The sequence below is a fragment of the Mustela nivalis genome (genome assembly GCF_964662115.1).
Source record: "Mustela nivalis genome assembly, chromosome: 6".
In the NCBI taxonomy this organism is placed as follows: domain Eukaryota; kingdom Metazoa; phylum Chordata; class Mammalia; order Carnivora; family Mustelidae; genus Mustela; species Mustela nivalis.
This window is the reverse complement of record NC_139025.1, coordinates 134,652,450-134,679,490: the sequence shown is the minus strand read 5'-3', so window position 1 is coordinate 134,679,490 and position 27,041 is coordinate 134,652,450. Positions and strand designations below refer to the sequence as shown.

The 27,041-nt window shown below is 36.9% G+C and overlaps 1 protein-coding gene across 1 annotated transcript in view; it reads left to right on the top strand.

Moving 5' to 3' along the window:
* Positions 1-2,881: 2,881 nt before the first annotated feature.
* The window catches only part of LOC309867508 (myocyte-specific enhancer factor 2A-like), a gene marked incomplete at its 5' end in the record, with an annotated part of 98,699 nt that continues 74,539 nt past the window's right edge, over positions 2,882-27,041 (top strand). Inside the window, 1 exon segment of the mRNA XM_082736425.1 lies at positions 2,882-2,935. Within this exon segment, the coding sequence (XP_082592551.1) occupies positions 2,882-2,935 (54 nt within the window).

The window sequence follows — 27,041 nt, the reverse complement described above, 5'->3', positions numbered from 1 at the left end:
TTTCTAGATGATATTAACTTTTGCTGGTAAGATATACTTTTGCTAAAATCTTTACAGGAGCTTTTATTGGCCTGCAGCTAGGCTAATGACACTAGGTAGCCCAGATTCCTTAACCTAATCAGGGATTGAGATGATATGAAGCTATACTTTCCTCCTTGTTGGTCTGGTCTATTTCTAATTTACGTATATACCTAGGGTATAGGCTTTTGGATTCCCTCCCTACTCCCGGTGTGTTTACTGGGGCTGGGCTATTCCTTGGCAGACCTTGCATCTATTTTTGTGTCCTACTGAAGATCTGTTGAAAGCTCTGTTTAGCTTCTCAGCCTCTCAGCCAACGTTGTTGGGTCTAAAAATAAACACACACACACACACACACACACACTCTTATTTATTTGAGAAAAAGTGAGAGAGAGAGCAAGAGTGGAGAGGAAGAGGGAGAAGCAGACTCCCTGCTGAGCAGGGAACCTGACATGGGGCTCAGGCAATATTTTAAGAATCTACTAATGACTAGGGGGAGAATTAATCTGAAGTGCGTTCTCATCCGTTTCTTCCAGATCTCAGCCCTTCAATTCTGTCTTGGAAGTTCTCCAGTGGTTTTGAACAGATTACTTTTCTTGTTGTTTTCTCATTATTAGAAGGTTGGTTTGGGGCTCCTGGGTGACTTAGTCAGTTAAGCATCTGACTTACTTTTGGCTCAGGTTGTGATCTCATTGTTTGTGGGATTGAGCACTCTGTCAGGCTTCGCGCTCAGGTCGGAGTCTCCTTGAAGATTTTCTACCTCTGTCCCCTCACCCCCCACCATTTGTGCTTGCTTATGTTCTCTCACCCTCCCTCTGAAATAAATAAATCTTAAGAGAGAAGGTTGAAGTAACCTATTCAACTATTGTCAAAAGCAAAATGCTTAGATATGGTCTAATAGAATTCAGAATTTTTCAGATTCTAAAAGAGAGTGCAGTACATACACCTTAGAGGCATTAGAGGCATTAGAATTGAAATGCACGAACATTTATCTTGTCTACTACAGTTCAAATTTTTATAATGGGAATTGAATGCAGTGTGATCTGTAAAGGAACATGATTTGAATAAACTGACTTTTATTGGTTTATATTGCAGTCTCATGAGGAAGCAAAAACATTCTACAGCACAGTTGTTTGTTTGGTTCCCACCAGTTGACTAGCCATCCTTCAGTTTTTCTAATGTTTCCTGCTTCCGTGCACATGGTATTCTCTCTGCTTAGAATGTATACCTTCATACTCAGGTTTGAGGCACATTCCAAAGGAAGCCTTACCTAACTTGTGAATTTAGGTCAAATAAACTAACATCCTAATTTTAATTTCTGGACTCATTTATATGGTAGTTTGATTAATGTCTGTTTTCCCCTCTAAACTATGAACTCAGTGAGATCAGAAATCATGCCTTTTTTCTTTTTAAATATTTTACTCTATGTGCCTACTTCAGTGTTTGGAAGTAGAATACTTTTGCAAGTTGGTGATCAGTTAATAGGTTATCAATTGTTAATAGATGTTCAGTTAATGTTTGTATGAATGAAGAAATGAAAGAATACAAGGGAAGATACGTAAGACATGCCATGCTTATAGTTATGATGGTAGTGTTAAGAAATGAAAAATTCACTGCTTTTGAGCAAAAGCCAGATTTAATCAAACATGGATTTGCACAGTACTTTTAAAGTTTTATGGCTGTATATGCACAATATTAGAAATACTTGAATAAAATTCCCCTGGGAATTTATTATTGTATTTTAGTATTTGTCTTTTATTCCCTTATAAATATTTTATTATGTAAGTTTTGAAAACACTAGGTCTTTGACACAACTGTCATTCGGAACATGACAGATGATATCATTGCCAGTCATTGAATTACAGGGATAAATGGAATAATTAAAAAAAAAAATCCTGTTCTTGAAGGATTCATGCTCTCAGAAATACGGACTTAGAATTTATTATACAAATAGCCACAGAGTATAAGGTGCTATGGTTTACTCTATCCGGGGGAACTGAATCTTGATAAATTAGGAGAATTTTATTAAATGGCTAAAAGGAACAATATTTCATTTAATAAGTGGACATTATTATGAAATCATATGGTGCCTTTATGGATTGACAGTAATTTGGGTGGTAGCGAGGGCAGTTTGCAAGAATCATTTGTAAGGGCAGATTGGGGCTACCCAGATTATTAGTTCATCCTTTGACATGGAGGACATCAGAAACTTTCCAAGGATATTTCCAAGGATATTTTCCAAGCAGAGAAATTCTGGAGCCAGAGTCCCTGAGTTCATATTCCAAGCCCTGCCCTTTACTGTGTGTGTTACCTTGGACATATTTATTTAGGATCTCTCTGCCTCAGTATCCTTATTTATAAAATGGTGACGATAATTAAACCAAAAAGATGCTGTTTGGATTGAATGAGTTAAGATATATCAGGTACATGGAAAAATTCTTGGCACATAGAAAAATCCCAATAAGTATTGGCTCTTGTTACTTTTACTATATGCATTGAGAAAAACTCAAAGCTTATTTTCAGCCAGAGCTAGAGGCACAAAAAGATTCAAGGGATTTCTTAGGGGTGAAGTTAACAAAGCTTCAAGTTAACTACTAATATGTAACCAGGAATTTCAACCAATATGTGCCTATGTGCAGCGTAGAGGTAAGTTTGAAATTTGTATAACACTTCCATGATTTACAAACTTATAGAACTTAAATTTTCTAATTTGTGTTTTCTTTTGGATCTTCTAGAAAATTCCAGCTGTAGCCATTGCACCAGAAGCTGAAATAATAGAAGCTGTGTACGATGCATTAGGGTATTGAAGAAAATACATTTTGAATTAAATGTTTGGAATATAAGGAAGGAAAGGTGATTGAAAATGGGGCGGAAGAAAATTCAAATCACACGCATAATGGATGAGAGGAATCGACAGGTAAATGAAAATTTTAACTTATTTATTCTTGATGTAAATATTTTTTTTTAAAGAGGAGCATAGGATAGAATGGTTGAGTTTTTCTAAATTTAATTCCAAGTCTATTTTTGTTTTCAAACTAAATAAAAAATTTAAACACTTTTAGCTTGTCATCATGTGCTTTAAAGAAACGTTTTCTTATTGCAAAAATCATAGATGTTGGTTCTAGAAAATATAGGGGAAAAGAAGAGATCACTGTAGTCCTACCGTTACTGTCCATTGTGTAGATTTATTGTAATATACTTAGTCTTTTGTTCATTTGATCATGTTTGTTTTTAATAGGTTAATTATTATTATAAATTATCACCTCTATTTTCATAATTAGGGAATACCTAAGTTAACTATGGTTATCAGTGAATGTGCTTTAGTCACTTAAATTTTCTGGTTAACCAACAAATAAAGAGAATTTTTTTATAACTCATATTATCACAAATATTCCCAGAACAGTCATTATATTGATCTCAGTTTTAATTGATAAAATATATTGAACTTAATTTTTAGCACCAGTGTCAATAAACCCTTATAAGTTCAAGATAATTATGGTACTGATATATGAAGACCAGAAATTGTAAGAGTTTAGAGCAGGTATTGGCAAACTGTGGTTCATGGGCAAGCTGGCTCATTTGACAAACAAATCATTGTTAGAAAACTGCCATGTGCATTTGTTTACATATTGTCTGTGCCTGATTTCACATTGTAACAGCATAATTGAGTAGTTGCCCATAGGCCTAAAATCTTTACTCCTGGCCTTTTAAGAAGTTTGCCATGCTCTTGGTTTACAGGAAAGAAGGAAAAATAGTTTCATAGAATATTGTAAATAATCTAGTATTCACAGCATATGCAGGAGGGGTAGATTCTGCTCTGGAAAGTTTACCTCTCAGGAGAAGTTTCCAGAAAAGCTGGTTTCTGGAAGCTTACGAGGAACAGAACAGCACTAAAGATAAAATCTGCCGAGTCTGAGTAATAATTCATCTGGTAATATGGATATAATTGGAGACAAAACTCAGCTGAATAGCTGATAGAGAAGTTAGTGGAAGTGATTAGAGTTGTCACTGGACCTAAATGATGAGAACTCCTGATTCATCTCATGAAAATTCTTCTGATAAAATGTAGGGCTCACACAGTATGATTCTTTATGAAGGTTGATAAAACAGGGGAGAGTGAGAAAATAACTATTCCATCATGATTCTAAGCAAGCTTGCAAGTAAATGTCCCTTCATAAATCTGAGGACTATGTCACATAGAGGGAACATGGGGGACCTGCTTCATGAACACATGCAATATTAATGTAAAATAGGGTTTATTCGGGGAATAACATAAAAGCAGAGAACTGGCAAAGGACGTAACATTCCCTGAACTCTCATTATCCCATAGAGAGTCATGTTTAAATTCAGCATAGATACACTGGATCTACCAGTGGAAAAGACATCCCAACTTTAGAGAGAAAAAGGAGCTAGGCATATGTAAGTGACTGTGTAATGGAGCTTTTTAAGCTAAGGAAATGATATTATTAAAAGATGAAGCTTGCCACTATACTCAGCAACTAGAATTAGCCTGAATTAATAATTAATATGCTGAGTTTACCTAAGTCATTTTCTTACTAAGCTGCCAGATGGGGCAAGGGTAAGGGTGTCTGAATTTCTTCTCAGGAGATTTTGGCAAAGAATGCAGAAACCATACTGTGGAGGTAGTTAGACAATTTGGTTTTCAGGTTTGATTAGGCACAGACGTAATTTGTCATTTTTAACTTGTGGATTTTGAGTTAAAAGTTTCATTATTCTTGCATTAAAATGGGGGAAAAAGGTTTCTGTGCTGAAGAGAATATGTGTCACTTATTCATCCAAATTTGAATATTTACCATATCAGAGAGAGACTGTGAAGCACTGGAGACTCATTCAAAACATATAGCCTACAGAAGAAATTTAACTATGTGGCAAATAGATGCTAAGTTTAGGTGCTGGGAGGGTTTATGGAAGGAACTACCAACCTCTGGGGTTGTTTAGCGAGCAGTACTGAAGGAGGTAAAAGCGAATAGAGTTTTTAATGATGGATTTTTGGAGCTACTAAGATAAAATCACACTTCAAGTCATTAGAAGAGTGAGTTAAAACTCTTGGGGTTGACACTACCATGCACTTAAGAGCTGCTTCACCTCACTTCAATTCTACTTGGAAGCTTTCACTTGACTTCTATTTGGGAGCTTCTAGTGAAACCTTGTGTTGGTCCTTCTTGGCATAATGTATTTCTATTTAGAAAGTAAATTTTGTATTAAAGTATAACATAAAAGAAAAGCACACAAATCCTAAGTGTGGCTAAGAGAGTTATTGCAAAAAGTACATGGCCACGTAACCAGCATATCCCAGTGCACCACCCCAGAAACTCTCTGTCTTGTCTCCCAGGCATTATCTCCCTGCTCCAGGGAAGGAAAATCATTAACTGAACTTTCTAACACATAGGTTAATTACCCCTGGTTTTGAATTTATGTGAAAAGCATGTGTTCGTTTGGGCAACATTATGTTTGTGAAATTAATGTTAGTGTTGCATGTGGGTATATATGTAGATGTATTTTATAAATCTACATATTCATATATGTTTTCATTGATGTATGATATCCCATTGAGTGGATAGAACACAATGTGTACACTTATTTTTTCTACTGTATATAGAATTTTGGGTTGTTTTCTACTTTGAGACTATTATAAAGAGTGCTATTTTGAATACTCCCGTGTGTGTCTTTGGTACCTATGAATGCTTGGGTATATGCCGAGGGGTACAGTTGCTAAGTCAGAGAATATACCTGTGATAGCTTTAATAACAATAGTTTTCTAAAGTGGTTGTACTGATTTATAATTTTTGCTCTGCTAACAGGGTGTGAAAGTTCCAGCTGCTCAGCTGCTCTAAATATTCACCATTACTAGTTTTTATCCCTTTCATTTTAGCTGTTCTGGTGGGTGAGCAAAAGTAACATTTTAATTTTAAGTTTCTGTGATGTTTGATGAAGTTGATCACCTTTTCATATCTTTCCTGGCCCTTTAGATACCTTCTTTTATGACTTACCTGTTAAGTCGTACCTCACTACCTTTTCTTAGGCAGTCTCCTTGACTGCTTTTTTCTTAGTAATTATTAGTATACATTCTGTATATAATATATTCTGAGTGTTTTGTTCATTGTGTGCATTTCAAATAACTTCCCTCATATCATGGCTTGCCTTTTCACTTTTTCAATCCTTTTTTTTTTTTTTAATGTTGTCCAGTTTCTCTTCTTCTTTTTTTTTTTTTCCTTTATGGCTATTGCTCTGTGTTTTGTTGGAGAAATACTTACCTATCATAAGTCCATAAAGATTTTTTTTATGCTTTCTTCTGCTTTTTACCTTTCATGTTTTAGATCTGTTATCCATTTTGAATTGAGTTTTGTGTATGGTTTGAGGTGTTGGGTTAAGATTTGTTTTCCTGATAAATACTCAGTTCACCCAGTACAGTTTGTTTTAAGAACCATCCTTCCTCCATTGCATGACAGGGGTTGCCTTTGCTGTGAATCAAGGAATCATACACATGTGGGGCTGTTTCTGAACTCCGTTTTGTTCCATTTGTGTATTTTATATCCTTGCTCAATTCTGTACTATTTTAATTACTGTAGTTTAATATTTGGTAGTAGAAATTCTCTACCATGGTATTCTGCATGACTGAGTGGTTGTTCTTGTCATTTTTCTTTCCAAGTGAAACCAAGTGTCAATATTCACTTAAGAGATGGGCGCTGGGGTGGCTCAGTGGGTTAGGCCGCTGCCTTCGGCTCAGGTCATGATCTCAGGGTCCTGGGATCGAGTCCCGCATCGGGCTCTCTGCTCAGCAGGAAGCCTGCTTCCTTCTCTCTCTCTCTCTCTCTGCCTGCCTCTCTGCCTACTTGTGATCTCTCTCTGTCAAATAAATAAAAAAAATCTTTAAAAAAAAATATTCACTTAAGAGAATCAAGAAAATAAACTTACTGGAATTCAGATGTATGGATTGATTTAGGAGAACTGAAATCTTTACAGTATTAAGTCTTGTAATCCATAAATAGATATGGTTACCTTACATTTGTTTTTCATTAATGTACAGGTCTAAACATTTTTTATTTTGTTTATTTATAGGTATTGGATTTTTTTTAGTGTCATTGTGTTTTTCCTCAGATTTCATTAGTCTCGATGCTTGTTGCTAAGCCTATAAAAGCTTAGTTTATTTTTTTAATGTTGACTTTGTGTCTAGCAATCTTGCAAAATTCACTTTCAAAATTTACTTATTTCTAATAGTATAAGTTGTACACTATTTTGGATTTCCTATGTAAACAGTTGTGTTGTCTGTGAACAGTGATTTACTCTTTTTGAAATCCTTTATTACATTATCTTGTTTCATTGTACCAGCTAGGACCTCTAGAATAATGAATAAATGTGAAGGTAGTGGGCATCCTTTGTCTCATTCTCAACTTTAGGAAAACACATTCAATATGTGATCATTGATTATGGTATTTACTGAGAGTTTTTCTAAAAGATCCCTTTTATCAGAATAGAAAAGTTTTCTGCTATTACTAATGCCACTGTTTTTATCCTGAATCAGTATTGAATTTTATCAAAAGCTTTTTCTGAGTTTATGTAGATGATTCTATGGTATTTTTCTCCCCTTTTTTCTTTAATGTAGTATCCTATGTTGGTTGATTTTCAAATGTTAAAGCATTTGAATGCTTTAAAAATGTATTTCTTGAAATACACCTTTATATATATCACTTGATTTGATTGTTCTTACCCCATTTTTTATTTTTGCGAGTATTTGTGTGTGTGTGTGAGTTTATTCTGAAATTTTTTTTTCTTGTAATGTCATTCTTAGGTTATGACAAGTTATGCTGGCCTTATAAAATGAGTTGGGAAGTCTTGTTTCTTGTTCTCTGGAGAAGTTTGTGTAATAGTAATATATTTCTTCTTTGAATACTTGGAAAAGTTTACCAGTAAATCTGTTTGTCCTTGGAGTTTACTGTGTGAGAGTTTTTTAAAATAAATATTTAATTTCTGTAAGAGATAGACTGATTCCTACTCTTCTACTTTTTCTGCCAGTTGGGTAAGTTGGGTTTTTCAAGAAATTCTCTATTTTATTTAAATTGTTAATATTATTGATATTCAATGTGCATATGCTCTAATTTTCTTCATATTGCTCATATTCTCTTTTATATTTTGTCTTCCATTCCTTATATTGTTACTTCGTGTCTTTCTTTCCCTTGATCACTGAGATTATGTCAGTTTTATTAACCTTTCTTTTCTTCCTTTTTTTATTGTGTTATGTTAGTCACCATAATTATTAACCCTTTCTAAGAATGAACATTTTAGCTCACGGGTTCTGAGCTGTGTCTGCCAGAGAGATGCCTGGGGAGTGAGACAGGGTTTAATGAAATAAAAGGTGAGCCCAAAAAAGGACCTGCCCTCTCCCCACAGGTCTGCTTCTGGAAATGACTTTGTGGACCAGGGACCCTCCTGGGGGCCATCTTGGGGGTGATGGGCTAAAGATGGAGAACCACATGGACCACTGCAGTTACCCCTAGAACAGAGTTAATCCCTTCCAAATATTCTTGGACATGCTGGCTCCACAGAAAATTCATGAATTCATTAGACTCTGCCAGCTCCAGCTGATTTCTTCTGACTTGCTAGAACTAGAATCCATTGTCTTAATTAATATCTTTGGGGAGACCCTTTCACTCCTGGGAAGCTGCCTGCCCAGAGTGGCTGAGGGGACCTCAAAAGAGACAGATCCCTGAGACCTTGGAGGACAGGGCCAGGCTTCTCTGAAGCAGAAGGAAGCTTTAAATCAGGAGAATGAGCCTCACTTACAGGTGGGGGTCCTGAGAGAATGGTCAAGGTCTGGCCCTGCTTTGACCCGTAGGTTTCCTGTCGGGTCATGTGGGCCTTCAGTGGCTGGACACCTGGCTACAATCAGTCTTTCCACCTCCCCCCATGCCTGTAGAAGTGAGATCACTTTTTATTTCAGGGCAAAGTTAGAGCAACTATCTCCTAGAAGCTGGCTGGCCTCCCCATCCCCCAATGCAACTGCTGTGCTCTGGTTGTCAGGCAACTGTTTACCTTAGAGGTAGAGCGCCCCCCAAGGTTCTGAGCCTTCAGTTGAGACCCAGAGAACACTGGCCTTTGGAGGCAGAGCTGGGGAGCTCTCCATAGCCCTGGATGGCCTCCTGCCTACCATAGATCCACTTTCCACTTGGTCCTAGACCACCTGTGCGGTCCTCTGCTGGTGATTTCTGAAAGCTGGAGACACGTTTCAGGTCTCCGTGGATTTCCCTGGGAGATCCTGGTATAAACTGTGATACTGGTTTTACCAGTGAAGAAACAACACATTTTAGAGAAGTGTGAAGGTGTCAGGCAAAAGGTGTTTCGCCCACGCTGAAGTCTGTGGAAAAGGCAGTGAGAATATGGAACCGCTGACACAAGCTGATGATGCCCGAGGTCTGCCCGGGGCGGAGGCCAGTCTTCCCAACTTAACATCCTCGTGCTTATCAGCAATAAATACAAACCACTGTAGGCTGTCTCTTAAGAATACTCTTCACTTTCTGAAAAAGTTGCTGAAGGGCCAGCCTTCTAAATCATCTCAAGAGACTGGTCACAGACCCATCTTCAAAGCCTCAGAAGAGAAGGGAGAAGACCTTGGGGAGAAAACACTGGGTGATGTGACTAAAAACCCTCCTGATCTCCAGAGTCCAGAACGGCTCGCCCAAGAAACTGCGAGATGGAAGCAGAGACTCCAAGAAATGGAGCAGGAGAAAGAAAGGCTTGAACAGTCAAACGCAGGATTCCAACAGGCCCTGAACGAGAAAGTCAGCCAGTTAATACCCGTGGGTGAAAACCTGCTGAAGACCTTCCCCGGGCCCACACACCTTGGAGATCATTTGGGTCATGTCAACTGTGAGGTCGAGGAAAAGAGGCAAACAGAAAATGACGATGGCCCCATCCACGGGTCAGAGGGTGATCTGAAGGGTGTCACTGATGATGCTGATTCCAATGTGTCCCTTCAAAGTGCTGAAGTGAAAAAGCAGGAACTAGCCAGACAATTGCAGGAAGGAAAGCAAATGAATGAGGAGCTTATGGCACAAATAACAGATCTTCAAGCCAAGGAGGCCTCTTTGCAGCGTGAAAATTCACAGCTTGAAGAGGAGATTCAGCAGCTGAAACAGAAGCTTCAAACTCTGCCTCAATTATATCAAGAATGCATCAGCCCCGTTGAGAGAAAATGGTCGGAGGCAGAAGAGCAGTGTGCAGACATTAAGTGGAATCTTTCCTGCACACGTAGAAACATCAAGGCCATGTCTCAGACTCGAGACTTCTACAAGGACATCGCTGAAGACACCAGAAGACAATTGGAGGAAAATGCCATACACTATCAAAAGGGGATCCTCTTCCATGCAAAGAGAGCTCAGGAAAACTGGATGGCAGCTGTGCTGACCGAGAGAAGCCTCAAGGAGCTAAAGAAAGAAAGTGATTACAACAGGCAAATGTTGGCCAAAGCAGAGTCCAACTTCCAGCTTTTCCCAAGTGGCCCTTTTACTCCTGCTCCTCCACCAGCTGCCCACAGAGGCCCAGAAGTGTCAGAGAACCCCTGGATCATCAGCACCCCCAGGAAGGAGAAGAGCCAGGACTTGAGGGCCCAGGCAGCTGGGCCACACCACCAGAGCCCCCTGAGGATTTGACTGAGCTCACCGCAGGCCGGTCCTGAATTCCCACAACCACAGCATAACATCTGCATGTGTTTTCTGTCTTTAAAGTTATTTTGACTTATCTCTTTTTAGTTTAGGTATTATTTAGATAGATAGTTAGATAGTTATTTAATTGATAGTACAATTGCTTTTATTCAAGTAGATTTAGCATTATAGTTTTCAGATAGTATGTTTCCATTAAAGTGTCATTTCCTATAATTCTTAAAGATGTATTATTTTCACCAGACCCTCTAGAACTAGAAAATATTAAGTTAAAGATTTCAGTTAAAGATCTCCAGTTACTTTAACAATTATCAAAATTTGGCATGGATACAAACATTTAAAATAATCAACATTTTTTTAAGAACGTTTTTCTATGGCATGAACATATTTGTGTGCTGTTTTCATACACATAAGCTTGTATTAGACATCTGCACAAGTCAATTAATATGTATCTGAACAAATTTTGATTTGAAAAACTGGGGAAAAGAAAACCCTAAAACAACAATTTCCTATTCCAACTTCATAAAATTTTGATTATCTTAGCAGAGTTTAGTTACAATTTTTTCTCCCTTTGTTAACATTTAAAACTTTTTTCCTTTTCTTTAAGTTATTGTTTGCTAAATGTTTCGACATTTCTCAATTTATGTAGCGAAAATAAAAGTTTTTCAGAGATGGCAAGCAAACAGACCTCCCCCATGCAGTTTACAAGGCACTTTTAGTCAGTTTGGCGGTCACAGAGAGTAATAGAACAGTAAAGAAAGCTGCCAATTTTTAAAACAATTTTAAAGAGAGAAAGAAATGATGTTCACAAAATTTGTATAATATGCAAAATATACCTAGCTCGTATATACACAAAAGGAGAATTGCCCAATGTATCAGATAGATGCTTGCCCTCTGTTTCTTGGAGCTGTGGAAGCAGAAAGCAAGGCAAAAAGCAGAGGGAGACTCCCAGAAGCTAACAACAGGGGGCGTGTTCCCACTCTTGGGCCTGCCTGGAGGGAGGAGGGGGAACGTGGTGCCATCAGGGCCCTAGGGAAGGCAGATTTAGTTCCAGGCCACCGCAATAATGCAAATGTCACCATAAAGCACATAATTCATTAATTAATATTTTTTATTGAAATCAAATAAAAAAAGCCTTGTTTAAAAAATATTTTTGTTATTTTATTTATTTATTTGAGAGAGAGAGTGAGAGTGAGAGAGAGCATGAGAGGGGAGAAGAACAGAGGGAGAGGCGGACTGCTTGTGGATCAGAGAGCCCCATGTGGGACTCGATCCCAGGACTCTGGGATCATGACCCGAGCTGAAGGCCGTTGCTTTGCCAACGGAGTCCCCCAGGCACCCAAATTAAAAAATATTTTCTTGCTGAAAACTGATAACCGTCATCTGTGCATTTAGCAAGCTGTAATCTTAGCTGGGAGGAGGGTCTCGTTTCACTATTGATGCACATTGATCAGGGTGGTGGTTGATAGAAAACTGTCACAATTTCTTCAAAGACGACGACTACCAAGGTTGCCGCATCAGCCTACCCTTCCTGTCACGAAGACTTCTGGTAGCGGGCAGGGCTGTGGAGGGACGTGAACAAATTGGAGCGCAGATGGTTGGGAATGTGAAACAGTGCAACTGCTGTGGAACATGGTGCGAAGTTTCCTCCAAAAATTAAAAAATACTCTATGATCCAGTAATCCCACTTCTGTATTGCGGAAAACTGAAATCAGGATCTGAACGGGGTTTCTGCATTTCTAGGTTCATAGGGCACTATTCCCAGGAGCCCATGGATGGATGGATGGGCTGAGAGAATGTGGTGTGAATGAGTAAAGAAAATGTAATATTATTCTTTAAAAAGAAGGAAATTCTGTCACACGTTACAATATGAATGAAACTTAAGGATATTGCGTTACACAAAATAAGCCAGTCACACACACACACACACACACACACCAAATTTTCTGAGTTCCCTTATATGAGATCTCTAAAGGGGTTGAAAATAATATAAAATAGGGACACCTAGGTTCCTGAGTAGGTTAAAGCCTCTGCCTTCGGCTCAGGTCATGATCCCAGGGTCCTGGGATCGAGCCCCACTCTGGGCTTTCTGCTCGGCGGGGAGCCTGCTTTTTCCTCTCTGCCTACTTGTGATCTCTGTCTGTCAAATAAATGAACAAAATCTTAAAATAATAATAAAAATAAAATAAAAAATAAAGCAGTCAAATTTCTACAAACAGAAATTGGAACCATGGCTCCCAGGGCTGAGGGGTGGAAGGAACGGGGTTGTTCTTCCCTGTGCATAGAGTTTCAGATTTGCAAGATTAAAATTTCTAGCAATCGTTGCACAATTATGTGAATTTAGTTAGTAATACAAAACAGCAAACTCAAACTCGCGTGAGAACAAATGTGTCCTTCCTATACCCCAGAATCAAATCAGAAGTTAGGGAGTTAGCCAATGAGGAGGAAGCTGGTGTCTTATTTTCCTATTACTCTATGATGGTTGGGTTCCCTGATTATATACCTCTGGAGAATATCCTAGATATAACCTCAAGATAGAGATTAATCCAAAGGCGCCTGGGTGGCTCAGTGCATGAGGAATCCAGTTCTTGCTTTGGGTTCAGGTCATGATCTCAGGGTCTGGGATTGAGCCCTGCATCTGAGCTTGTCCCTCGCACTCCTCCTCCCCCACTTGCACGCTCGCTCTCTCTCTCTCTTTCTCTAATAAATAAATAAATAAATAAATAAAATCTTTTTAAAAGAGAAAGATGATTCTACCTAGAGAACATTTCTCAGGTAGTTCTTCCTATCTCAAATGTAGCTGGTGATTAAACCCAGTCATATCACTCCTCTCTTTTTTTTTTTTTTTTAACAGAGAAAGCAACAAGCAGGAGGAACAAAGGAACAACAGGCAGAGAAAGAGGAAGAAACAGCCTTCCTACTGAGCAAGGAGTCCTATGTGGGGCTCCATCCTAGGACCCTGGAATCATGACTTGAACCTAAGACAGACACTTAACTGATTGAACCACCCAGGAGCCCCGTCCTCCTGGAATCTCAAAACACTTCCCCATTTTGTAATCCAAACAGGTTTACCAGCAAAACAGGTTGTACCAGGCCATGCTGGGGGTCCTGAAGACTGTTAACGTTCAGTCATTACAAAATGAAATTAATATTTGAGCAAATATGCACCATTTATTGTGTTTATAGACTTATTTTTGGTTATTGCCTGTTTAACTTTCCCCTTAATCAGGATTGATTTTAAAAGCTGTTTGCATATACAAACCTCTTTTCTTTCACACTGCATTATACTCAGGGCAGAGGTATCCAGTGAAATTTGGTAAGTTCAAACATAAAGTAGAAATTTTCTTCATAATTAGGTTGATTTTTTTTTTAATCAAGACTTGAGGAGATGCTTAGAATTTTAGGCCCTTAAGACTTGATACAGGGAATGTTAATACCCTGTCAGGAGCACTTTGTTTCATTTTGCTTTCTAATTTGTTGGCATTCACTGATTAAGCACATAATTAACAAGCTAGTATAACAGGAGAAGGCATTAGGGAGTGGTTTTTCTTGGGTCATTCAGGTCTTCAGTTATCATCAGCAATTGTATTAAGTGTTATCTATTTGCTTTGTAAAATGTAGTTGAGATATTTGAAAAGAGGAGTTTGAATCAGTCATTTCATTTAACCCTTCTTGTTAATATGGAAAATTGGAAGTTGTAGTAACTTGTTTCACTATATAAACTGTGATATTTGACATTCAACTATTATTGGAATGATAGTGTCTACACTGTTTTTATTTGTTTCAGATTACTTCTTTACAAGATGTATCCATGTGATTTTGTGATATTGTCTTGTGTAATTTCTGCTCTGGTAATTATCCTATAGAAACTTAAAACTTATTTTAAGAATAAGTTTGAGAAGTTGTCAGTGTTTATCATTTTTGTTCACAGCAAGCACTCACCTGTTGTCATGGTATCTCATGACATGAGTGGCTCGGTCACTCAGTGGTTTGCCATCTGCCTTTGGTTCAGGGCTCAGGTCATGTTCTCAGAGTCCTGGGATTGAGCTCCAGCAGAGTTGGGCTCCCTGCTCAGCAAGGAGTCTGCTTCGTCCTCTCCTTCTTCCTCTCCCCCTGCTCGTACTCGCTCTCTCTCTCACAAATAAATATATAAAACCTTAAAAAAAAAAGTGAGCTGAACTGTGGTTGTGCATAACTGTTAAAAGCATGCCCGGGTTAGACAACTTGACTGACTTTGCTATGTGACCTTGGTAGGTACCTTCTTAGTCTGTCAGTTTCCTTTTGAGGATAATAATGAGATTATTGTTGGCTTGCCTTTGTTGCTGTTCCTAACTGCATCTAAAGCAGTTAGGATATTGGTTAGCATATGATAAATACTGCTGTTGCAGTTGCTGTTATTGTCATCATCTCATTAAGTCTTTCTCAAATCTTAATCCCATATGATAGTACTTACTTCCTTGCTTTCTCTCTCTCTCTCTCTCACTCTCTTTTTTTTTTTTTATTAAGGACTTCATATAACTGCTGTATATTACATATTCCTCATTCATTCTGTGATGTAGGCTTCCCCAACTAGAATGCAAGCTCTGTGAGATCAGTCGTAGAGATGTAGAGATTTTTCACTAGAACAAGAAAGGTGTCTGGAGTATATTGGATACTCAGTAAATATTTTCTGAATGGACTATATTGAATTCTATTCCAAATACTAACTAGATATTGGGGATATAAAAATGCATGAAGTTCTTTCTCTAAAAAAAACATAAAGTATAGAATAGAAGAGGCTCATACTTAAACAAAACTCAGTATGATTTTACTCCCCCCCACCTCCCAGAAGTGATTGTGATGGTAAGAGTATTCCTGAAGTTGCTGTCACAGAAGGTGCCGTTAAACTGGGGAAGATTGTTTAAGATATGGGGGCACACTGTTTTTTAGCAGAGGTGAAAATTTGAGCGGAATTACAGAGCTTGAAGTCCAGGTTAACAACAATGTAGGCTGATTAGAATAGGAGGGACTGGGTGACTCAGTTGGGTGTCTGACTGGATTTGGCTCAGGTCATGATCTCAGGGTTCTGCAGTTGGTTCCATGCTTGGTATGGAGCCTGCTTAGGAGTCTCTGTCTCCCTTTCCCTTTGCTAAACCCCTCTCCCCAACCTGCTTGCTTATATGAATGCAAGCCGCTCCCTCTCAAAAAAAAAAAAAAAAAAAAAAAGGTAGAGTGTCTAGCTAGGAGGTTGGTGGGGATCACGGAATCAGATTTGGGAGTAATAGCAATTGGAGATGCAGGTTGTCTAGCCCTTGCCTGGACAGAAGCAATGAGATTTGGAGATTTAATATATGAAATTTAATGATAATTGGATGTAGCACTAACATTTTCGTTCAGGTTTTATTTTGAAGGTAAGAGTATGTTTCATTATAGAACATTATAAAAGAATTTGATTTTTAAAAATATTTCCTTTTAGAAATTGAGAACTATGTACAAAACACAAATTTCCAATAACAATTCATTATTTATTTATTTATTTATTTATTTTTAAAGATTATTGTTTATTTGTCAGAGAAAGAGTGAGACAGTAGAGACCACAAGAGTGTGCATATCAGCTGGGGAAATAGCACACATCGGGAAAAGTAGGCTGGCTCCCTGCTGAGCAAGGAGCTGGATATGGGACTCAATCCTAGGATCCTAGAATCATGATCTGAGCCCAAGGCAGATGCTTAAACCAACTGAGCCAATCAGGTGCCGCTCCGATTTGTGTTTAATTGGTTATTTAATGGGTCAAATTGCTAAACTTTAATTTGAGAACCCATAAAAAAAAGAGCTCCACTTTGAATTACTTGATTTTAGAAGTTGGTGATGAAACTTTTTAAGGAGCTTTTTTTCTTTTTTTTCATTTCAGTGTAATTAGTTTAAAAGCTAAAATTGGCTTTTTTTATTAAAGATTTTATTTATTTATCCGACAGAGAGAGATCACAAGTAGGCAGAAAGGAAGGCAGAGAGAGAGGAGGAAGCAGGCTCCCCGCTGAGCACAGAGCCTGATGGGGGACTGGATCTCAGGATCCTGAGATCATGACCTGAGCCGAAGGCAGCGGCTTAACCCACTGAGCCACCCAGGCGCCCTAAAATTGGCTTTTTAAAGCAAGCTCTTTTTAACCTTGCCAAAAAAAGCTTATTTGTGTGTCTATATGTCTTAAAAGTTCAGGCTTTTAATATTTAATTTATTAATACAAAAAGAATATTTGGCAATTTGTATTTTTCCCCCTCTAGAGAAGGGGTTGATTTGAAATGGAAATAAAATTATAGTATCACAGTAATTAATATTGCTGAATCAGATTCTAAAGACTGGTATTTCTTTCCATGGAGAAATTACCATTTTTATTTGATGTAGCAGATTTACTTGGGAGGTGGTAGAGTCATCCAGTCATGCATTTCTAAATTATTGGATGAACAACACCATAATTGGTCCTGGCCAGTCTGGGTGAGCAAGGTGGGGACTGAGGGAAGGGGCTTTTACCATCTTTCCTTTACACCTAAATGCCAAACTGGATTATTCTTTATGTACTGATCCTTGCTTAGTATTCACCAATGTTCCTTTTTTAAATATGAATTATTGACATCAGTTTTATGCTCACTTTGACAATCTTATGTTCATTATTTTCATTTCATTATTACCTTTAAAAGACAGTGAAAGCTACAAGCATACATGTATTTGAATACAAACATATTTTACGGCAACGCAGATCACTGACCCTCTGACAATTTTCTTTTATAAATGAGAACATAATACAGTGAATACTTCCAATTATTTTAGCAAAGCGCACATTCAGTAGTCTGTGTGTACAAGGTAAATAGAAACCATATCATGGGATCTAGAGTGTAGGAAAATGGGACCTAGGAAACCCAATTTGTGAATCTAGGGAGTTACGGAATATTACTGAACACAGCCTCAGAGTGACCACCTCAGTTTCTGCTCCTCCCTTCTCACTAGTTTATCAACCCCTGGAGTTTTCAGTGTTCAGCTCCTAGGACAAGAGCGATTAATTAGCAGCAACCCATTGCCCATACAAAGGTTAGATTCTTCATCTCCCTATACACAGATCCTTCATCTCCCTTTACAGATCCTGTAAAGGGCTACAAGGAAAAAACAGTTGCAGAAGACCAATTCACATCTGTCAGGTTTTCACCCCTCTAGAGTCTTGGCAACTCAAGTCCTTTTTCCTGCAGGAACTTTCCAGTGTCTTTTGTTGTATTTTATCTTGTTTTTCTGGTTGATGTCAGTGGGTTATTTAGTCTTCTATCAGTTACTTCATCTTACCTAGAAGCAGGTTTGTCAATTTCTTTCAACATTTTATTAATATAATACATGCTATTTTATATATTTTGAGACTACATACCATTAGGCTCATACATATTTAGAATTATTTTACCTTCTTGATGAATTTTTCAATATATATTGATCTTCTCTGTTTTCAGTGAGACTTCCAATTTTAAGTCTATTTCATCTTACTTTAACATAGTTGTACCTTTCTTACAGCTAGTGTTTTCTCAGTAGGTCTAGCTCTCTACATTTACTTTCAACCTTACTATGTACTTAATGCTTTAAGTATATGTTTTATATATAGTATATGGCTGGATTTTTCTTTTTAATGTAGTCTGATAGTATCTCTTGACTTGCCAGTTTACTTGGATTTTATTCTTTGTTTTGTTTGTATATTTGCACTATTTTATAACATCTTATTGATTTCAATTTGTTTAAGGGCCTCAGGCATTAAAAAATGACATAATCATATCACTCCTTGTGTCCTTAAAGGGGATATCAGAGGGGGAAGCACACCATGAGAGACTGTGAACTCTGAGAAACAAACTGAAGGTTTTGGAGGGCAGGAGGGTGGGGGTATGGGGATGGGTGGTGGGTATTAAGGAGGGCACGTACTGCACAGAGCATGGGGTGTGGTGCATAAACAATGAATTTTGGAACACTGAAAAGAAATAAAATAAAATGGGGGGGGGGGAAGAACTCTTCAGATTCAGCTTTACACAGAGTCCCCTACAGAAAAGAGCACTGGAAGAAGATACTCTATCTAGATGGAAATCTACCAATGGGGGGGGGGGTTGGTTTGTATTTTGTTTTGTTTTGTTTTTGGATTTGTTTGTTTGTTTTGTTTTGTTTTAAGATTTATTTAGAGAGAAGGCTTGAGTCGGGGAAGGGGCAGAGGGAGAGAATCTTTCAAGCAGACTCCTCTCTGAGTGAGGAGCCCAATGCAGGGTTCAATCCCACAACCCTTGAGATCAGGACCTGAACCAAAACCATGAGTCAGATGCTCAACCAGCTGAGCCACCCAGGTGCCCCAACCTTGGAGGTTTTGATTAAGAATGGTTAGGTAGCCAATGCCAGAGGTTAGTCAGTCCCTACCCATTTTTTTCAGACTCTTATACAAACCATTGCTTCTGTGATGCTCTGATATTAATCCCTCTTATGAGGTGGCAGGTAGTAGGTGTCCCAGAAATGAAGATGAGAGGCATAAGCTGAACTGAAACTGCTCCTTTTATTTTATATTATATTATTTTATTTTGTTTTATTTTATTTCTTAAGTAAACTTCCGTGTCCATTAGGGATCCCAATGTGGGACTTGAATTCATAACCTGAGCTCAAGACATCCCTCACATTCAGAGTTAGATGCTTAACCAACTGAGCACACAGGCACCCCAAAACTGCTTTTTATCATTTTTAAATTTTTAATTTTTTAAAAGATCTTATTTATTTGCCAGAGAGAAAGAGAGAGCAAGCGAGTGAGCACACACAAGCAAGGGGAACAGCAGGCCGTGAGTGGAGTAAGCTCTCCACTGAGCAAGGACCGAGATGCAAGACTCTATCCAGGACCCAAGATCATGACCTGGGCTGACAGCAGACGCCAGGTGCCCCACCACTGGTTTAATTCTAAGGGAGGTAGATCCTGTGTCAACATCTTGTCAGAAATCTCAATTTGCTATTTTTTGATTTTGTTAAAATTAATAGTCCTATTCTATTCTGTGATCTAAATTTCCAGTATTTTAGTCATAGTTCTCAATTGAAAGGATTCATTAGTTGTCAGTTATTCTTTACTGTGGTTCTTGCTTCCTTTTGTTGTTGTAATCTGTTTCGTGCTTTATGGATTAATTTAGAGAATTCTTTAGCACCACTCAGTGCCATGTGGCATTTTAGAAGCTGACTGAATATGCAGCATTGAACAAAACTGAAAAAAATCCCAGTCTTTCCCAATTTACATTTTACTTAGATGACTAGGTTTTTTCCAGCTAGTAGTTTTGTTTTGTTTTTCTTCCAAGAAGAGTTTCTGGGTGCTATATTTCCTTAGTATTTTTTTTAAAGATTTTATTTATTTATTTATTTGTCAGAGTCACAGGTAGGCAGAGAGGCAGGCAGAGAGAGAGAGGGGGAAGCAGGCTCCCCGCCAAGCAGAGAGCCTGCCATGGGGCTTGATTCCAGGACCCTGAGACCATGACCCAAGCTGAAGGCAGAGGCTTTAACCCACTGGGCCACCCAGGCGACCCTCCTTAGTATTTTTATGTTTGAAAATGTTTGTTACTTTGTACTTGCACTATGGCTTGGTCTAGGACCCCATTCCTTTTCCCTAGAACATTGCAAAGGTTAGTTCAAGGCGTTCTGGCTTTCAGTTTTGCCAGCATCAGACTGAGTATATTTTTCTTTTCACCAACAAGTGATTTAACATTCAGTAACTTATGCAGAATATGACATGAGTTTGATTACTTAAAGTGTGTGTGTGTGTGTGTGTGTGTGTGTGTGTGTGTGTGTCTGAAGTTTGTGACCTTTCAGTATTGTTTTATTTTTTTAATTTTTAATTTTTTTCATTTGGTATGGCTATACTTTGCTTTCTTTCTTTTTTTTTTTTTTTAATTTTAATTCCAGTGCAGTTAACATGTTGTATTAGTTTCAGGTGTACAGTATAGTGATTCAGAGTCCAATATATTACTCAGAGTGCATCAAGGTAAGTGTACTCTTAATCCCCTTCACCTATTTCACGCATCCCCCACTCCACCTCCCCTCTGGTAATCTACTGTTCTCTAAGTTGATAATCTGGTTTTTTTGGTTTCTCTTTTTTTCTTTATTCATTCGTTTTGTTTCTTAAATTCCACACATGAGTGAAAGCATATGGTATTTGTCTTTGCCTGACTGGCTTATTTTATTTAGCAGTATACTCTCTAGATCCATCCATTTTGGTGCAAATGGCAAGATTCCATTCTTTTTTATGGTTCAATAATATTCTAATGATATATAACACATCTCCTTTATTCTGCAATCTGTAGACACTTGGAGTGCTTCCATATCTTGTAACAAATGCTGCAGTAAATATAAGGGTACATATATCCCTTTGAATTAGTGTTTTTGTATTCTTTGGGTAAATACCCGGTATTGTGATTACTGGATTGTAGGGTAGTTCTATTTTTAGTTTTTTGAGGACTCTTCATAGTCTTCCACAGTGGCTGCACCAGTTTGCATTCCCACTAAGAGTGCACAAGGGTTCTTTTTTTCCCATATCTTCTCCAATGCTTGTTGTTTCTTGCATTTTTTTATTTAAGCCATTCTGATAGGTGTGACATGATTATCTTATTGTGGTTTTGATTCATATTCCTGTGATGATGAGTGTTTTCATGTGTCTGTCGGCCGTCTGAAAGTGTTTTTTGGAGAAATGTCTGTTCATATCGTCTTCCTATTTTTTATTTGGGTTATTTGTTTTTTTGGGGTATTGAGTTGTATAAGTTCTTTATATACTTTAGATAATTCCCCTCGATTGGATATGTCATTTGCAAATATCTTTTCCCATTCCCTAGCTTGTTTTTTAGTTTTGTCACTTGTTTCCTTTGCTGTTTTCAATGTAGTCACAAGAGTTTGCATTTTGCTTTTATTTCTCTTGCCTCAGAAGACATGTCTAGAAGAATATTGCTATGACCAGTGTCAGAAAAGGCTACATGCGCAAGAATGAAACTAGACCACTTTCTTAGACTATACACAAGAATAAACTCAAATGGATTATGGATCTAAAATGTGAGATGTGAAACCAAAAAAAATCCCAGAGAAAAACACAGCCAGAAATTTCTCTGATGTTTTATTTTTAAACAAATATTTTTTCTTTCCAGTTGTGTGCTTTTTTAATATACTTTCTTTTGATGTTTTTATTCATACTAATTTTTTGTTTGTTTGTTTTGATCCTTTGAATTTCCTTATTGTGGCTTTAATCTCTGTTACGATTTCTTTTCTTCCTGGTTCTTGTCTGTGTGATACTAGCTCACTTTTTAGGTCATTATATTATGTCTTTGGTAATGGCATTAGGTACAAGTAAACAAGGGATGATTTTTTCCGCCCCTAAAGATTTTATTTATTTATTTGAGAGAGAAAGAGCAAGAGCCAGAGGGAGGGGAGAAGGACAAGCCAACTCCCTACCAAGGTATTCTCTAGCCTAATTTTATGTTATGTTATCTGCTTCACATGAAATACATGAACTGAAATGTAGCTGGATTGCAACATTACTAATTAACAGTATACCAATTAGGAGACTGACTAATACCCACTTTTAGATGGAAAACTGATGTCTAGAAGGAAATCTCTATATGCCATCCAAAAATTTCTTAACTGCAAACTCTGAAGTAGAGGCAAAATGTAGAGACTCTGAAGGCTTATTTTTTTCCTTTGTATCTTATTATTTTGTTACAATCTAGCATCTTGGGCAGAATGTTTTTTACCTTAAACGGTCATCGTTATCTTTTTATTCTCTCTGTTGTTGTACCCCCCACCTGAATTCCATTTCCTTAAAAACGAAAACAAATATTTCAGCAGATGTTGAGGGGTTTTTTTGTTATTTGTTTTGTTTTGTTTTAACGTAACTTGTAATTTGTGTTTCATACTGAGAATTAAAATATCAGCTATAGGCCAGTATTCAAAAATACTTCATAAAAAGTATTTTGGATGTGTGGACACCTTTCATATAAGTAAGTGCCATAAGCAGGCTGCATTGCTTTGGCTCATTAACTTTTCTCGTCACGTGAAAGTTTAATTAAAAAAAAAGAACTTTTAACCCTATTTTCAGTCAGTCCACAAAAATGTGGCTTATTTTTCTGGTTATATAATATGTGGCACTTTATACTTGGTGTACTGTGAAATATAAAAAAAATACAAGGCCTTAAGAACTTAAGGAGATCGATCTCTATAAAGTTAGGAGAATAAAGTAATCAAGTGCTAAGAGGTATAGATGTTAAATGCATCTGATGTTACCAAAAGGAAGAACACATACATCTTGCCTAAATTTACTGAAAACTATTAAATCATGTTACATTTTAATTTTATCATGCTACATAGGAAATTTATTGAAAAATAAGGAATATCTTTCATTTGTACAGTGAAATGCATTTTAATTGTTGCTTCTCTTTTACATGTGTAGATTATATTTGTAATATAATAGTATAGTCAATTTTATACCTGTGGGAACATCTTTGTAGTAGAAACAATTACCTTAATCATATTAAAGATTCTCAGCTTCTTCAATAACTACTGTAATGATTGATTATAAATGTAGGTCGGTAATGAGACAAAGTTCATGGAAGGAAAAGCATATCGTAGTTGTTGGTGAGGAGAGAAAATGCTGCAGTTAACACTGTTTCCAGTTCTAAAGACTATTTAAAGGTACATTTATGGACTTTTTTTTTAAAACCCATTTTTTTAAAAGATCTTATTTATTTATTTATTTGACAGAGAGAGAGATCACAAGTAGATGGAGAGGCAGGCAGAGAGAGAGAGGAGGAAGCAGGCTCCCCGCTGAGCAGAGAGCTCAATGCAGGGCTGGATCCCAGGACCCTGAGATGATGACCTGAGCCGAAGGCAGAGGCTCAACCCACTGGGCCACCCAGGCAACCCCCCCCCTTTTTTTTTTAACCCATTTAAAAAAAATAGACTTTATTTTTAGAACAGTTTTAGATTCACAGCAATATCAAGGAGAAAGTTTGCGTATACTTTGTGCTCCCACAGATGCACAGTTCCCTGACTACCATATCCTACATCAGAGTATGGTACCTTTTTTTAAACTGTTAAAGCTACATTGAACAACATCATCGCCCAAGGTCCATGGTTTACTTCGGGGTTCATCCTCAGTGTTGTACAGTCTCTGTGGTTTTGACAGTTGTATAATGACATGTAGTCATCATTATAATATCATGCAGAATAGTTTCACTGCCCTAAAAATAATCCCTCCTGCTAACCCCTGAAAACCACTTACCTCTTTATTGACTCCTTAGTTTTGACTTTTCTGAATTTCCTGGGATTTTTGCAAATTAAATTTTCCCAAATTAAATCATATAGTATGTAGCCTTTTCAAATTGTTTTCTTCCATTAGTAATAATACATTTAAGGTTCCTACATGTCATTTCATGGCGTGATCGTTTATGGCTTCTTAGAGTTGAATAATATTCCATTGTCTGGATGTATCACAGTTTATCCATTCACCTACTGAAGGTACATACATATTTATTGGGTTCTGTTGATATTATGTTGAGTGTTTTTACATCTATGTTCATAAGAAATATTGGCCTGTAGTTTTATTTTCTTGTTCATCTATGTGGTTTTGGTATTTAGGGTAGTCTTAGTCCCTTATAGGTACCATTGGATAAGTTATATCCTCATAGGATAAGTTAGGAAGTATTCCCTCCGCTTCTGTCTTCTAGAAGAGGTTGTAAAATGTTGATATAATTCCTTAAATGTTTGGTAGAATTCACCAGTGAATCCATCTGGGGCTGATGCTTTCAGTTTTCAAAGGTTGTTTACTATTGATTAATAGATGATCTGAATAGGCTTGTATTGATTTCTCCTTGTTTGAGATTTGGCACATTGTGGCTTCCAAGGTACTGGCCTATTTTATCTAGCTCATCAAATTTGCAGGCATAGAGCTGTTCATATTCCTCTGTTATCTTTTTAATGTCAGTGGGATTTGTAGTTGAGTTGTAATGTCAGTTTTTCATTTCTAGTATTAGTAATGTCTATCTTTGTTCCTAGTTAGCCTGACTAGAGGCTTATGAATCACTCCCCACCCCCAGAGAATTAGTATTTGGTCATAACATTTTCCCCTTTTGATTCCCTATTTTCAACTTAAGTGTTTGCTGTTCTAATTCTTATTGTTTCTTCTCCTTCCTTTGGATTTAATTTTAATCTAATTTAAGCTTAGATTTTTGATTTTAGATCTTTCTTCTTCTTAGTTTATGCATCTAATACTATTTTCCCTCTAAGCATTGCTTTCACTCTCAGTACCTGAGTACTTTGATCTAGTTCAAAATAGTTTTTCATTTCTCTTGAGATTTCTTCTCTGACCTCTATGTTATTTAGAAGTATGCTGCTGGGTGTTATATTCAACTAATGATGTACTATAAGTTGGCTCTTTAAATTTAAATGAAAAATAAATTAAAAAATAAAAGCACACACACAAAATAAAAGTATGTTGTTTAAGTATTTTGATATTTTCCAGCCAATTTTCTGTTACTGATTTATTTAATTTCATTGTCATCTGAAAACCTATACTTTGTGATTTCTATTCTTATAACTTTGTTGAGGTATTTTATGGCCCAGAATGTGGTCTGTCTTATTGAATATTTCATGTGAGCTTGACAGTAATGTATATTCTTCTGTTATTTGGTGAATTTGATGTCAGTTATATTAAATTGCTTGATGATGCTGTTGAGTTCAGTTATGCCCTTACTGATTTTTCTGCCTGTTGGAACCAATATTCAACATTTCTGATAGAAATGTAGTAAATAAAATGCAGTCTAATTTAATAGCTTTCACTAAATTTACTCAAGATGTCTGTTTTCTTCTTTTTGGTAACATCAAATCCCTTTAATATCTATTTGTCCTATGTTGAAGTCTCCTCCTATAATAGTAAATTTCTCTGTATTTCCTTGAGGTTTTAAGACTTTGTCTCATATATTATGATGCTTTGTTATTAGGTTTATATGCTTTAAGGACTGTTATGTCTTCACAAGAATTGACTCCTTTATCAATTTTTAATGCCCTTCTTCATTTGAGATAATTCTCCTTGCTCTGAAGATTGCTCTGCTGGAAATTAATGTAGCTATGTTAGTTTTGATTGGTGTTATAGCAAAGTATATCTTTCTCTACTTTTAATCATTTATGTGTCCTTTAAGTGGTTTTTTTTTTTTTGTAGACAGAATATAATTGAGTATTGGTTTTGATATATGGACAATCTGGTTTTTAATTGGTGTATTTAGACCATAGACTTTTACAGTGATTGGTGATACAGTTAGATTAATAACTGCCATATTTGTGTTCTAATGGTTGCTCTAATTCTTTGTTCCTTTTTTTGTTTATGGTCTTTTTCTGCTTTCTGTGGGTTTAGTTGAGTATATGATTCCATTTTCTCTCCTTCCTTAGCAGATCAGTTATAGTTCACTTTTTATTTTTATTTTTTTAGTGTTTGCCCTAGAGTTTGCAGTATAAATCTACTTTCAGATAAACACTTCACAGTTATAGATTTACAGGTAGTACAATAACCGTATAATAACAAGTATTCCCAATTCCTCCCTTCTATCCATTCCATGTCATTACTGTAATTCATTCCATTAGTATTTTGTTGCTATTATTATTTGAATAGACTGTTATCTGTTATGTCAATTAAGAAAAAAAGAAAAGCTTTTATCTTCCCTTATTACTTTTTTGATATTCTTTAACTACATGAGTTTTTGTTCTGTAGGAGTTACCTTCTTTTTGAATAATTTCTTTTGACATTTCTTGCAAGGCATATCTATAGACCATGAATTCCCTCAATTTTGTTTGTCTGAGAGGGTCTTTGTTTCTTTTAAAGTGTAATTTCTCAAGATACAGAATTTTGGATTGGTGGATTTTCCCCCCTTAATACTGTATATATCACTCCACTGTCTTATTTCTTATATTGTTTCTGAGGAGAAATTGCTTATAATTCTTATATTTGTACTTCTGTAGGTACGGTGTTTCCCCCACTCTCCCGGCTTCTTTCAAGATTTTTTATTTTCTATACTTTATATCGACTATACTTAGATGTAGTTTTTTGTTTTTTGCAGGGGGCGGGGCAGGGTTGTTGCATTTCTTCCTTGATCTGTGGTTTGCTGTCTGACATTAATTTGGGGAAAATTCTCAGATGTTATTGCTTCAAATGTTTCTTACTTTCATTTTCTTCCCCTTCTGGTATTCATGTTATGCATATGTTATACTTTTTTAGTTGTCCCACAGTTCTTGGATATTTCATTCTATTTTTTTCAGTCTTTGGTCTTTTTGATTTTCAATTTTGGAAGTTTCTGTTGACATAT